The sequence below is a fragment of the Bombina bombina genome, chromosome 2 (genome assembly GCF_027579735.1).
Source record: "Bombina bombina isolate aBomBom1 chromosome 2, aBomBom1.pri, whole genome shotgun sequence".
Lineage (NCBI taxonomy): Eukaryota > Metazoa > Chordata > Amphibia > Anura > Bombinatoridae > Bombina > Bombina bombina.
The window spans coordinates 828,967,597-828,981,545 of NC_069500.1; the positions used below are offsets into that span (position 1 = coordinate 828,967,597).

The 13,949-nt window shown below is 39.2% G+C and overlaps 1 protein-coding gene across 1 annotated transcript in view; it reads left to right on the forward strand.

The window, feature by feature from the left end:
- The window catches only part of TEKTIP1 (tektin bundle interacting protein 1), a 53,503-nt gene extending 39,849 nt beyond the window's left edge, over nucleotides 1-13,654 (forward strand). The window contains exons 2-3 of the mRNA XM_053700109.1: nucleotides 13,277-13,461; nucleotides 13,572-13,654. Of these exons, the coding sequence (XP_053556084.1) occupies nucleotides 13,277-13,461; nucleotides 13,572-13,654 (268 nt within the window). The remainder of the gene's footprint in view (nucleotides 1-13,276; nucleotides 13,462-13,571) is intronic.
- The last annotated feature ends 295 nt before the right edge of the window (nucleotides 13,655-13,949 follow it).

A 13,949-nucleotide genomic window follows, 5' to 3' on the forward strand; every position in this document is an offset into this window, starting at 1 on the left:
CATCGCCGACACCTAACTTCAAGTATTAACCCCTAATCTGCCGACCGGAGCTCACCGCTACTATAATAAATGTATTAACCCTTAAAGCTAACTCTAACCCTAACACCCCCCTAACTTAAATATAATTTAAATCTAACAAAAATAAATTAACTATTTTTAAATAAATTATTCCTATTTAAAGCTAAATACTTACCTGTAAAATAAACCCTAATATAGCTACAATATAAATTATAATTATATTGTAGCTATTTTAGGATTAATATTTATTTTACAGGCAACTTTGTAATTATATTAACCAGGTACAATAGCTATTAAATAGTTAATAACTATTTAATAGTTACCTAGTTAAAATAATTACAAAATTACCTGTAAAATAAATCATAACCTAAGTTACAATTAAACCTAACACTACACTATCAATAAAGATGGCGTCCCTCGAATTCCGATTGGCTGATAGGATTCTATCAGCCAATCGGAATTAAGGTAGGAATATTCTGATCGGAACAGCCAATAGAATGCGAGCTCAATCTGATTGGCTGATTGGATCAGCCAATCGGATTGAACTTGAATCTGATTGGCTGATTCCATCAGCCAATCAGAATTTTCCTACCTTAATTCCGATTGGCTGATAGAATCCTATCAGCCAATCAGAATTCGAGGGACGCCATCTTGGATGACGTCCCTTAAAGGAACCGTCATTCGTCGGGAAGTCGTCGGTGAAGATGGATCCGCGCTGGAGGTCTTGAAGATCAGCCGGTCGTCATCGGATTGAAGAACATAGAAGATGCGGCTTGGAAGAAGATGTTTGCTGGTCCGGATGTCCTCTTCTGCCCGCTTAGATCAAGACTTCAGCCGGAGGATGGACGTCACTCTTCAGCCCCCGCTTGGGCTTGGATCAACACTTCGGAGGCTTGGATCAAAACTTCCGAGGACAGATCGGTGAACCTGGCATGGTGAAGATAAGGTAGGAAGATCTTCAGGGGCTTAGTGTTAGGTTTATTTAAGGGGGGTTTGGGTTAGATTAGGGGTATGTGGGTGGTGGGTTGTAATGTTGGGGGGGGTATTGTATGTTTTTTTTTACAGGCAAAAGAGCTGAATTATTTGGGGCATGCCCCGCAAATGGCCCTTTTCAGGGCTGGTAAGGTAAAAGAGCTTTGAACTTTTTTAAATTTAGAATAGGGTAGGGCATTTTTTTATTTTGGGGGTCTTTGTTATTTTATTAGGGGGTTTAGAGTAGGTGTAATTAGTTTAAAATTGTTGTAATATTTTTCTAATGTTTGTAAATATTTTTTTATTTTTTGTAACTTAGTTCTTTTTTATTTTTTGTACTTTAGTTAGTTTATTTAATTGTAGTTATTTGTAGGTATTGTATGTAATTAATTTATTGATAGTGTAGTGTTAGGTTTAATTGTAGATAATTGTAGGTATTTTATTTAATTAATTTATTGATAGTGTAGTGTTAGGTTTAATTGTAACTTAGGTTAGGATTTATTTTACAGGTAATTTTGTAATTATTTTAACTAGGTAACTATTAAATAGTTATTAACTATTTAATAGCTATTGTACCTGGTTAAAATAAATACAAAGTTGCCTGTAAAATAAATATTAATCCTAAAATAGCTACAATATAATTATTATTTATATTGTAGCTATATTAGGGTTTATTTTACAGGTAAGTATTTAGTTTTAAATAGGATTAATTTATTTAATAAGAGTTAATTTATTTCGTTAGATAAAAATTATATTTAACTTAGGGGGGTGTTAGGGTTAGACTTAGCTTTAGGGGTTAAAAAATTTATTAGAATAGCGGTGAGCTCCGGTCGGCAGATTAGGGGTTAATTATTGTAGGTAGGTGGAGGTGACGTTGTGGGGGGCAGATTAGGGGTTAATAAATATGATATAGGGGTCGGCGATGTTAGGGGCAGCAGATTAGGGGTACATAGGTATAATGTAGCTGGCGGCGGTGTACGGAGAGGCAGATTAGGGGTTAATAATAATATGCAGGTGTCAGCGATAGCGGGGGCGGCAGATTAGGGGTTAATAAGTATAAGGTTAGGGGTGTTTAGACTCTGGGTTCATGTTAGGGTGTTAGGTGCAGACTTAGGAAGTGTTTCCCCATAGAAAACAATGGGGCTGCGTTAGGAGCTGAACGCTGCTTTTTTGCAGGTGTTAGGTTTTTTTTCAGCTCAAACTGCCCCATTGTTTTCTATGGGGGAATCGTGCACGAGCACGTTTTTGAAGCTGGCCGCGTCCATAAGCAACGCTGGTATTTAGAGTTGCAGTGGCGGTAAATATGCTATACGCTCCCTTTTTGGTGCCTAACGCAGCCATTCTGTGAACTCTAAATACCAGCAGTATTTAAAAGGTGCGGGAGAAAAAAAGCATGCGTAGCTAATGCACCCCTTTGGCCGCCAAACTCTAAATCTAGCCGTTAGGGTTTATTTTATAGGTAAGTATTTAGTTTTAAATAGGATTAATTTAGTTAATAATAGTAAATTTATTTAGATTTATTTAAATAATAGTTAAGTTAGGGGGGTGTTAGGGTTAGACTTAGGTTTAGGGGTTAATACATTTATTATAGTGGTGGCGGCAGATTAGGGGTTAATACATTTAATAGGCTATGTGGGCTATGGCGGTTTAGGGGTTAATACTAGAATAGGTTTATTGCGGTGTGGGCTATGGCGGTTTAGGGGTTAATAGAGTTTATTAGTTATTGCGGTGGGGGATTGCGGTTGACAGGTAGATAAACATTGCGCATGCGTTAGGTGTGTGTTTATTTTTGCAGGCATTTTCGGGAGTTATGGTGCTCCCATACTCAGTGCAAGGCCTGCTACAGCTGCCTTTTATGGCGAGGTAAAAATGGAGTAAGATTTCTACATTTTCGCCACGTAAGGCTTTACGCTGGATATTGGATACCAATTTACGACGCGGTCCCATGTTAGCCTATGGGAGTAAAAATTGCGAGCGACGGGTGAAATATATGAGTGTAACTTGTATGCTACGCCGTATATGTAATCCCAAAACAGCGCAAAACCGGCATTGCTGGCTTTTGCAGGTGACGCTGCATATGTAATGGAGGTCTTCGTGTCCTAATCCTTCTTCTGGGAAGGAACGGTTACTTCATAATTTGGATGTGGTTCAGGCCCTGAAGTTCTATCTTCGGGCTATGAAAGAGTTTAGACAGACTTCTTTGTTGTTTGTTGCCTATTCTGGGAGGCGTAGGAGGCAGAAGGCCTTGTCTACTTCCTTATCTTTTTTGGTTGAGGAGCATCATTCGCTTAGCTTATGAGACAGCAGGACATAAGCCTCCTCAGAGGATTAAGGCTCATTCTACTAGAGCAGGGGCTTCCTCTTGGCCTTCAAGAATGAGGCCTCTATTGAGCAGATTTGTACATACATACATACCTTTTTAAATTTTTTACAAATTTAACGTTTTTTCTTCGGCTGAAGCAGCTTTTGGGAGAAAGGTTGTGCAGGCTGTGGTGCCCTCAGAATAGGTTTTGCCTCTCTTTTACCCTCCCGTCTCATTCAGTGTCCTCTAAAGCTTGGGTATATGTTTCCCACAAGTAAGGAATGAGGCTGTGAACTCTCCTCATATTAAGAAGGAAAACATAAATTATGCTTACCAGATCATTTCCTTTCCATCTGTATGAGGAGAGTCCATGGCGCACGCCCGTATTCTCCGATGGGCGGACCAAAAGTTTTGTTTTGTTCTTCTGGCACCAATTTATACCCTGATATTTCTCCTACTGTTCCTTGTTCCCTCGGCAGAATGACTGGGGCATGAGGGAAGTTGGGGAGGTATTTAAGCCTTTGGCTGGGGTGTCTTTGCCTCCTCCTGGTGGCCAGGTTCTGTATTTCCCACAAGTAAGGAATGAGACCATGGACTCTCCTCATACAGAAGGAAAGGAAATTATCTGGTAAGCATAATTTTGCTTTTCCTTTAGTATTCATTTTGGATTTTCAAATGTTGAGCCAGATTTATGAAGCCTAAAAATGTGCATACAATCTCATTCTCACATTTAGCAAACTTAAATGCACCTAAACATTTTGTAGATCAATAGTTAATTCATACCTGGCGCATTGTGTATACTAAGAGCATCAGTGCGCCCAAATCTCTTTTCTCACATTATCAATAGTTCGAATGGTATATATTCGACCAGTAACATATTTATTATTTTTTGCACTCAAAGCTTTCTTCACATTCTCCTTCATCTAGACGCAAAAAAGCTCTCCTTAGATACTGTGGAGAACAGCAGCTGACATAATTATCTATGAGCTTGTTTTGTGTGCACATCATGGAATACTTTCTGATTTTGGCTGGTATTTCTATTTCTCTGTGAGTGGAAAGACCTTTGATGGAAGAGGAATGTAGGCGGAGCATAGCTGCCGCTCACACTCGTAGCCAGGGGAGGAGTCCAACTGGATTTCTCTCTATTTAGCTGGCTTCCACTGCATAAGCAAAGGGCATCTAACTGTACATTTTATTACCCCCAACCCCCCATTTGAGCTTCTCTATGAAGCTGCAAGTTTGAACAAGAAAGTTTTCTATTACATGATAAGCCTATCGGCTGCTGGTGAGACAGTCAGCTGACCAGATCATCATCTAGTAGTGCTCGCTTTGCTTCAGCAGTGAATAATGTGGTGCTAATTCATAAAAGGGTAATTCTCTACTTTTAAACCATCTATGAGGAATCAGTATTTGAAATGGATGTTCAGCATTGGAACTAAAAGGGTGAAGCACTTGAAGCTTACTAGCGTAGCATTACCCAGAATCTCCTTGACCAGTTGTAAACATATAGTTGTGGTTTCCTTTTGAGAAATGTGCAATTAGGCTATATAATGATAAACATAGGACAGGTCTACACTGAATCTATGATGAGAATTTTTTTAAGAGTGAGGACCCCCTAGCACCTTATCTTTGAAATCCCACTTATTCCACCCACAGGAGACTGAAATCTGCCAGAAACTGTATCTTCACTGACCCAGGAGTTGCTCTGTTTTTCTGGAAGTCTAAATCACTTCTGAGGCCTAAACATTGTGTGTGATCAAGTTGTGCTAAACTAATGCTTAAACATCTGTCAGCCCCATATTCCATCTCTTGCTTATTACTGAACAAACACTTTCAAGGGAGGTTAAAAACTAAATAAACACAACAATACCAAGTGTTGTAAATTGTTATAATTATTTACCTTGCTATTGTTGCATATGCAGCAGAAAGATGTAATCTTTATTTTTTTTTAAAGGCAAAGATATGGCAAGTAAATCAATGCTCTTAGGTACAGGAGGCAACCATGTCTATGCTGAATTATATGTGCTTTCATTTTTACATCTAGAGCACATGGCTAGACGGAACAGCAATGTCACAAACAGCTATTTTACAGTCCCTGTAGCATGTGCACAAAATGTAAAAAAACAAGAGCTTGAATACCTTGGTACTGGCATGGTGACTCATGTAGCTATGATCAGTGCTTAATTCATTGTATCTCACTGTATTAAATTAATTAGTTTTAAAAAGTAATTTGAACGATACTTTCAATTTTTAATTAAAGAAAGGAAAGTGTGGCATTGTTCCCATTAAAGTTCTGGGACCCAAATATATTTGACATTTTGTAATGGATTTGAACCCAAAACCCCCAAGGAAGGGGAGCTGGGGCATAATTTTATTGCAGGGGGATTCATTTTATTGTTCTGGGGCTGGGGAAATCATTTTATTGCTGGGGGCATCCTATTTTTGTTGGGGGCATAATTTTATATGCAGGGGAGATGGGACATCATTTTTGTGCTGGGGCATCATTTTTTTGCAGGGGGCATCATTTTATTGCAGTGGGCTGGGGGCACTATTTTATTGCAATGGGGCTGGGGCATCATTTTATTGCAGGGGGGCTGGGGGCTTCATTTTATTGCTTGGTGCATCATTTATTGCAGGGGTGCTGAGGGCATCATATTTTTGTTGGGGGCATCATTTTATTGGAGGCGCTGGGGCATAATTTTTTTGCAGGGGAGCTGGGGCATCATTTTATTGCAGGTGGGCTGGGCATTATTTTATTGCTAGGGGCGTCATTTATTGCAGTGGGGATGGGGCATTTTTTTATTGCAGGGGGACTGGACATCATTTTATTGCTGGTGTCATCATTTTATTGCAGTGGGTATGGGGCATCATTTTATTGCAGGGGGACTGGGCATCATTTTATTGCTGGGGGCATCATTGCGGGGCTGGGGGAATTATTTATTGCAGGGGGGCTGGGTGCATCATTTTATTGCAGGGGCATCATCTTATTGCAGTGGGCTGGGCATCATTTTATTGCAGGGGGCTTCATTGTATTGCTGAGGGCATCATTTTATTGCAGTGGGGCTGGGGGCATCATTTTATTGCAGTGGGGCTGGGGCATCATTTTATTGCAGGGGGATCGGGGGCTTCATTTTATTGCTGGGTGTATCATTTATTGCAGGGGTGCTGGGGGCATCATATTTTTGTTGGGGGCATCATTTTATTGCAGGGGCATCATCTTATTGCAGGGGGTCTGAGCATCATTTTATTGCAGGGGGCATCATTTTATTGCAGTGGTGCTTGGGGCATCATTTTTTGCAGGGGGGCTGGGGGCATCATTTTTTGCAGGGGGGCTGGGGGCATCATATTTTTGTTGGGGGCATCATTTTATTGCTAGGGGACTGGGCTTCATTTTATTGCTGGAGCATCATTTTATTGCAGTGGGGATGGGGCATCATTTTATTGCAGGGGGGCTGGGGGTTTAATTTTATTCCTGGGGCATCATTGCAGTGGGGCTGGGGGAATCATTTACTGCTGGGGGGATCATTTATTGCTGGGGGCATCATACTTTTGTTGGGGGCATTATTTTATTGCAGGGGAGATGGGGCATCATTTTTGTGCTGAGGCTTCATTTTATTGCAGGGGGGCTGGGGGCTTCATTTTATTGCTGGGGGCACCATTTATTTTATTTATTTATTGCAGGTGTGTGTGCTGTTTGCGTGTGGGCTGTGTGTGTGTGGGCAGTGTGTATGGGCTGTGTGTGTGGGGGGGGCTGTGTGTGTGTAGTGGATGTATGTTTTATATATATATATATATATATATATATATATATATATATATATATATATATATATATATATATATATATATATATATATAAAATGTTGTGCATTACCTTAAATTATTTTTTTTTTTTCATTTTAAAAGCTGTGGGGCGGGGTTGGGGGTGGAGATTTGGCTGGGTTGGGGCGGAGATTGGGCATGGTTGGGGCGGGGAGAAAGGGGGGCCCCGTTTTGTCATCCTGCCTTGGGCCCCGCAATGGCTAGGGCCGGCCCGGAAAGTAATTGTATCTACCCTCACCCCCACAACCTATCTCTGCTGTAATCAAATGATTTTTCAATGTTTCTTGCTTCCGGCTAACTTCCTTGCTCATTTCAGACAGTCCTCTTATGAAATGGAAAAGAGCATATTTTGATATAATAAATAAGGCGCAAATGCTAATATAATTGGAGAAATGTATCTTTGCTTCGTCTGAGCTTGGAAAAAAGGCTTTTTTTGTCATTTATAAATTTGAGCGCACATGTACGCTTCGACATAGGCGAGCTCAGGCGAACAGAAAGGAGAATGACAAAGCACATTCAATAACACATGGATAAATCCAACTCACTGTGTTATCAAGGAGCTTTGCATCATATCTGAAACCCACAATGTTACCAAGAAGTTCTACATTTCATTTAAAACCTTTCTGAGACCAGCGCCTCTATCTATCAAGCACTTCTGAACTAGACTATCAGTTGCCATTTTTTTTGTGTTCTGCTTTGCAAGCGACTTCCAAGAATTTTGATACGTATCTTGCGTTCCTTTGGTCTAATCTGATCAAATATCATCCTGATATTTTGCTTTAGTGTAAATCTTTGAACTACAAGTATATGTATCAAATGCTATAAATAATCCAATTTGCTTAAAATGTAACAGGTGAAAAATATTAAAATACTACTCAGCTCTGATATGATCATAATTCTATATTTGTATTCATATGCTTGTGAAAACTCCCTCTCACACAGTTATCTAAAGTATGTACTTATAACTAACATAACAGGTTTTATCACCATCTATGACTGATAAAGAACTTTCTAGGCATTCTTTACAAAGGTCTCTATGCAATTTGTATTGAAATCACAACCCTTAGCATTTTTACGAGAAGATAGTTACACAAACTTTCTTTGTTGTTTTGTAATGCATTTGATTTCCTTCTATTAAAGGTCCACTCAATGCAGTAGAATTGCATAATTAATAAGTGCATAATAAAAAGACAAATATTTAACACTAAAGGGTCGATTTATTAAAGTGCAGACGAACATATAGTGTATCATGTCCACTGCACATAGATAAATGCAGAGAGCATATGCTGTGGGCATTTATCATTGCACCAGCAGTTCTTGTGAACTGCTTGTACAATGCCGCCCCCTGCAGATTTGCGGCCAAGAGGGTGTCAATCAGCCTGATCGTATAGGATTGGGCGGATTGATGTCCGCAGCCTCAGAGCAGGTGGACAAGGTAAAAGACCGCTGCTTCATAACTGCTGTTTCCATTCGGAGCTTGATAATTCAGCCCCCTACTCTGAATTTTAAATAGACAGTAGATTTTTTTTCTGACAAATTTATTTTTTCTCCCATTTTCTGGCCCCTTGTAATCACGTGACAGACATAAGCCAATCACAGACTAGTATAGACGTATACCCTGTGAGCTTGTGCACATCCTCAGTAAGATCTTGTTCCCCAGAAAGTGTGCATATGAAAATACTGTGCAATAGTTCATAATGGAAGCAAATTGGAAAGTGTCTTAAAACTGCATGCTCTTTCTGATTCATAAAAGTTTATTTTAACTTGAGTGTCCCTTTAACAAGCTTCAGGATATTAAGGGGACAGGAAATTAAAAAAAATAAAAATAAATTAAAAACCAACTTTTTTCTTTCATGATTAAATAGAGATAGAGCAAGTGATTTTAAACAACTTTCCAATTTACATCTATCTAGTTTGTTTTGTTCTCTTGGTGCCCTTTGTTGAAAAAGATACCTAGGAAGAAACAGGAGCTTCTGATTGGTCGCAGCACATATATGCCTCATGTTATTGGCTCACCTAATGTGTTTAGCTATCTCCTAGTAGAGCATTTGCTGCTTCTTCAACAGAGGATATCAAGAGAATGAAGCAAATTTGATAATAAAAGTAAATTGGAAAGCAATTTAAAGGGACAGTCAACACTAAAATTGTTATTGTTTAAAAAGATAGACAATGCCTTTACTACCCATTCCCCAGCTTTGTACAACTAACATTGTTGTATTAATTTACTTTATAACATTTAAACCTCTAAATTTCTGCCTTTTTCTAAGCCACTAAAGGCAGCCTCTTATCACATGCTTTTTATTTGCTTTTCACAACAGGTGAGTTCTGGTTCATGTGGCCATATAGATAATGTTCTAACAGCCGTGGAGTTATTTAAGAGTCAGCACAACACAGCACTAATTGTCTAAAATGCAAGTCAATAGATAATAAATAAAATGTCATGTGATCACAGGGCTGTCAGAAGATGCTTAGATACAATATAATCACAAAGGTAAAAAGAATATTAATATAACAGTGTTGGTTATGCAAAACTGGGTAATGAGTAATAAAGGGATTATCTATCTTTTAAAATAATAACAATTCCGGTGTAGACTGTCCCTTTAAAATGATATGCTGTCTAAATCATGAAATAAATATGTTGCATTTTATGTCCCTTTAAACTAATTTAAATAGCATCTACAATTAAAAAAATAAACAGTTAATTTCTCTTATCAAATTTACCAGTTTCTCTTGGTAACCTTTATTAAAATCCATGAGAGCATAATAAAATAGGCTCAGGAGCTTGCACGTTTTGACCATTGTTACAAAGACTGCTACTATATAAAGCTCTAGGAACGTGCATGCTCTTGAGCCTATCTCTGTATGCTCACATGGAATAGTGCTAAGTTTCAGAATAAGAGGAAAATTGTATTGTATAAATAAACAGATTTTTTTATCCCCTTTGAATAAACAGATCCAGAATGATAACAATATTTTAGATGGAGTTTAAATCATCAAATGTAATGAAGATGCCCTATAACTTACTTTTTAATGTAGCACTGAAATTCAAATACCCCACACTCCGGCCAGCCACTTCAAAAGTATTTTTTTTTGGTGAGCTAACGGTTTAAGCTGCTCTCCAATCAGTGCTCTAGCTACAAAAAGATAATGGCCTCTATGTATGAAGCCGTCTACTTTCCTGCATTCGCCGGCCCAATACGCTCGCCTAATCTCGCCCACCATCGCCGCCGCTGACCTGAATACGATCGCCAAAGTTATCAAAAAAATCTGTCAAGAAGCAGCGCACCAAGTACGGAGCAATGAGCAGCGGACTGTTGTTAACTGACAGTCATCGATGGCTTCTTTGCAGCTTTTTTGATAGCCTGTCACTAAGCACCCATGCTAAATTACACTGTTTTACCCCCTAAACCGCCGCTTCCGGAGCCCCCCACAACTAAATAAAGTTATTACCCCCTAAACCGCCGCTCCTGGACCCCGCCGCAACTATAATAAATGTATTAACCCCTAAACCGCCGCTCCCGGACCCTGCCGCCACCTACATCATACCTATTAATTCCTATACTGCCCCCCACTACACCGCCGCCACCTATATTCAAGTTATTAACCCCTATCCTGCGGATCCCGGACCCCGCCGCAACTAAATAAATTGTTTAACCCCCTAAACCGCCGCACTTATATTAAAGTTATTAACCCTTATCCTGCCCCCCACTACACTGCCGCAACCTACATTAAACTCATTAACCCCTAAACCGCCGCTCCCGGCCCCCGCCGCAACTAAATTAAATGTTTAACCCCTAAACCGCCGCTCTCGGACCCCGCCGCCACCTATATTAAACTCATTAACTCCTAAACCTAGGTCTAACACTAACACCCCCCTAACTTTAATATTATTTTAATAAATCTAAATAAAACTTACTATTATTAACTAAATTATTCTTATTTAAAACTAAATACTTACCTCTAAAATAAACCCTAAGATAGCTACAATATAACTAATAATTATATTGCAGCTAGTTTAGGATTTATTTTTATTTTACAGGCAACTTTGTATTTATTTTAACTAGGTACAATAGCTATTAAATAGTTAATAACCGACACAGAGCCATCCTCTTCAACCGACGACTGAACGACGAATGAAGGTTCCTTTAAGGGACGTCATCCAAGATGGCGTCCCTCGAATTCCGATTGGCTGATAGGATTCTATCAGCCAATCGGATTTAAGGTAGGAAAAATCTGATTGGCTGATTGAATCAGCCAATCAGATTGAAGTTCAATCCAATTGGCTGATCCAATCAGCCAATCGGATTGAGCTCGCATTCTATTGGCTGATCGGAACATTTAGAATAGGGTAGGGCATTTTTTTTTATTTTGGGGGGCTTTATTATTTTATTAGGGGGCTTAGATTAGGTGTAATTAGTTTAAACTTCTTGTAATTCTTTTTTATTTTCTGTTAATTTAGTGTTTGTTTGTATATATATATATAGTTTAGTTTATTTAATTTAATTTTAGGTAATTGTAGGTAATTTATTTAATTTATTTAATGATAGTGTAGTTGTTAGGTTTAATTGTAACTTAGGTTAGGATTTATTTTACAGGTAATTTTGTAAGTATTTTAGCTAGGTAGTTATTAAATAGTTAATAACTATTGTACCTAGTTAAAATAAATACAAAGTTGCCTGTAAAATAAAAATAAATCCTAAAATAGCTACAATATAATTATTAGTTATATTGTAGCTATCTTAGGGTTTATTTTACAGGTAAGTATTTAGTTTTAAATAGGATTAATTTAGTTAATACGAGTAATATTATTTAGATTTATTAAATTAATATTTAAGTTAGGGGGGGTTAGGGTTAGTGTTAGACTTAGGTTTAGGGGTTAATAACTTTAATATAGGTGGCGGCGGGGTCCGGGAGCGGCGGTTTAGGGGTTAAACAATTTATTTAGTTGCGGTGGGGTCCGGGATCCGCAGGATAGAGGTTAATAAGTTTATGTAGGTGGCGGCGGTATAGGGGGCGGCAGATTAGGAGTTAATATGTATAATGTAGGTGGCGGCGGGGTCCGGGAGCAGCGGTTTAGGGGTTAACATGTTTATTGTAGTTGCGGCGGGGTCCGGGAGCAGCGGTTTAGGGGGTAATAAATGTATTTAGTTGCGGCGGTGTGGGGGGGGGCAAATTAAGGGTGTTTAGACTCGGGGTACATGTTAGGGTCTTAGGTGCAGACATCTCCCATAGGAATCAATGGGATATCGGGCAGCAGCGAACATAAGCTTTCGCTATGGTCAGACTCCCATTGATCCCTATGGGATCCGCCGCCTCCAGGGCGGCGGATTGAAATCCAGGTACGCTGGGCCGGAATAGTGGCGAGCGTACCTGGTAGTAGTTTGATAACTAACAAACGTAGTCAGATTGTGCCGAACTTGCGTTCGGAACATCTGTAGTGATGTAACCATCGATCTGTGTCGGACTGAGTCCGGCGGATCGTAGGTTACGTCACTATATTCTACTTTTGCCGGGCAGTAGGGGTTGATAACTATGGTGAATCAGCCTCGCCACAAATACGCAGTGGAATTCCAGCGTATTTGCGGTTGATGGCTTGATAACTAGAGGCCATTGTGTGAGTGTCGTATGGCTAGAGCGACGATTGGAAAACAATTCAAATTCAAACCCGTAGCTCACAAAAAAAAGTGGGTGGCCGAAGTTAAAGTGTACCTTATTACAACTAATGAATTAAACTCCATCTATGGCTAACATTCTGGATCTGTTTATACAAAGGGGAACGTTTACCATCACTTTAAATGGTACACTATCTGAATCATGAAAGTTTAATTGTGACTTTAATGTCTCTTTAATATCTCAATCCAGTGCAAAAAATGAGAAAGCATTTATTTAGTTATGTGCACAGTTTGGACACTTTATTACTTTTTTTTTTTTTTGCTGTTCCTAAATGTCCTTTGTAAAAAGTGATGCCCATAGAAAAAGCACACTCTTCTCATTATTCCAATAACTAAAAAGCATGCAATACCTAAAATATATCTGCATATTTATCAATTGTTGGTCATTAACTGAATTAGCCTTGACTTTGCCTAAGCACACACTACTCTACATCTATACATTGCTTAATGCTAACCCCCAAATTGATGCTCCTTTTTTATCTTTTTGTAGCAATGAATTCCTCTATCTCTCTGGACCTACAAATGCTCCCATCATTCACCAAGCAGTGCACTGGAGATCAGGCCCTTGGGGGACAGATGGGAAATCCCCCATGTATTATGCTGGCAAGAATCGAGAGACTTTCCAGAGGTGGCAGCAAAATCACAGAGATAGAGAACAGAGGGCACTTCCAAATGGTGAGAGGACTGGGGGGGGGGGGGGGGTTGCTAACTTATAGCTATAAGTCAGAGAGAGAAGGTAGAAGAAAAATTGCTTCAAGATGATAAGATACTGTTTCTAAATGCAGATGAGAGGATCAAAAGCTTACCACTCTGGCAAGAATATCTAAGAGGTTTTGTCAGTACTGTGAAGTCCTTCAAAGAATTTTAGAAAAGCACATTTTAGCTTGAGATTTGTTTAGCTAGCTCCCTATGTAGGTTCTGAGTGTGGAGGAAGATACCAACATAACAATATAATGGTCACAAAATGCCCCCAAAGATTTTGTATGATTTCTCTCAATGCCAGTGAATTTTTGATAATCAGGTCCATATTGAAAGTAGACAGAAGCACTGCCTTATAGTAAGATGTCAGAAACTGAGATGGAATGAGGCATTGCTACACAGATTGGGCTGGGTGGTAATAGGCATTGCCAAGAAGAGCACAGAGAAAGATGTAGAGGCAAAGC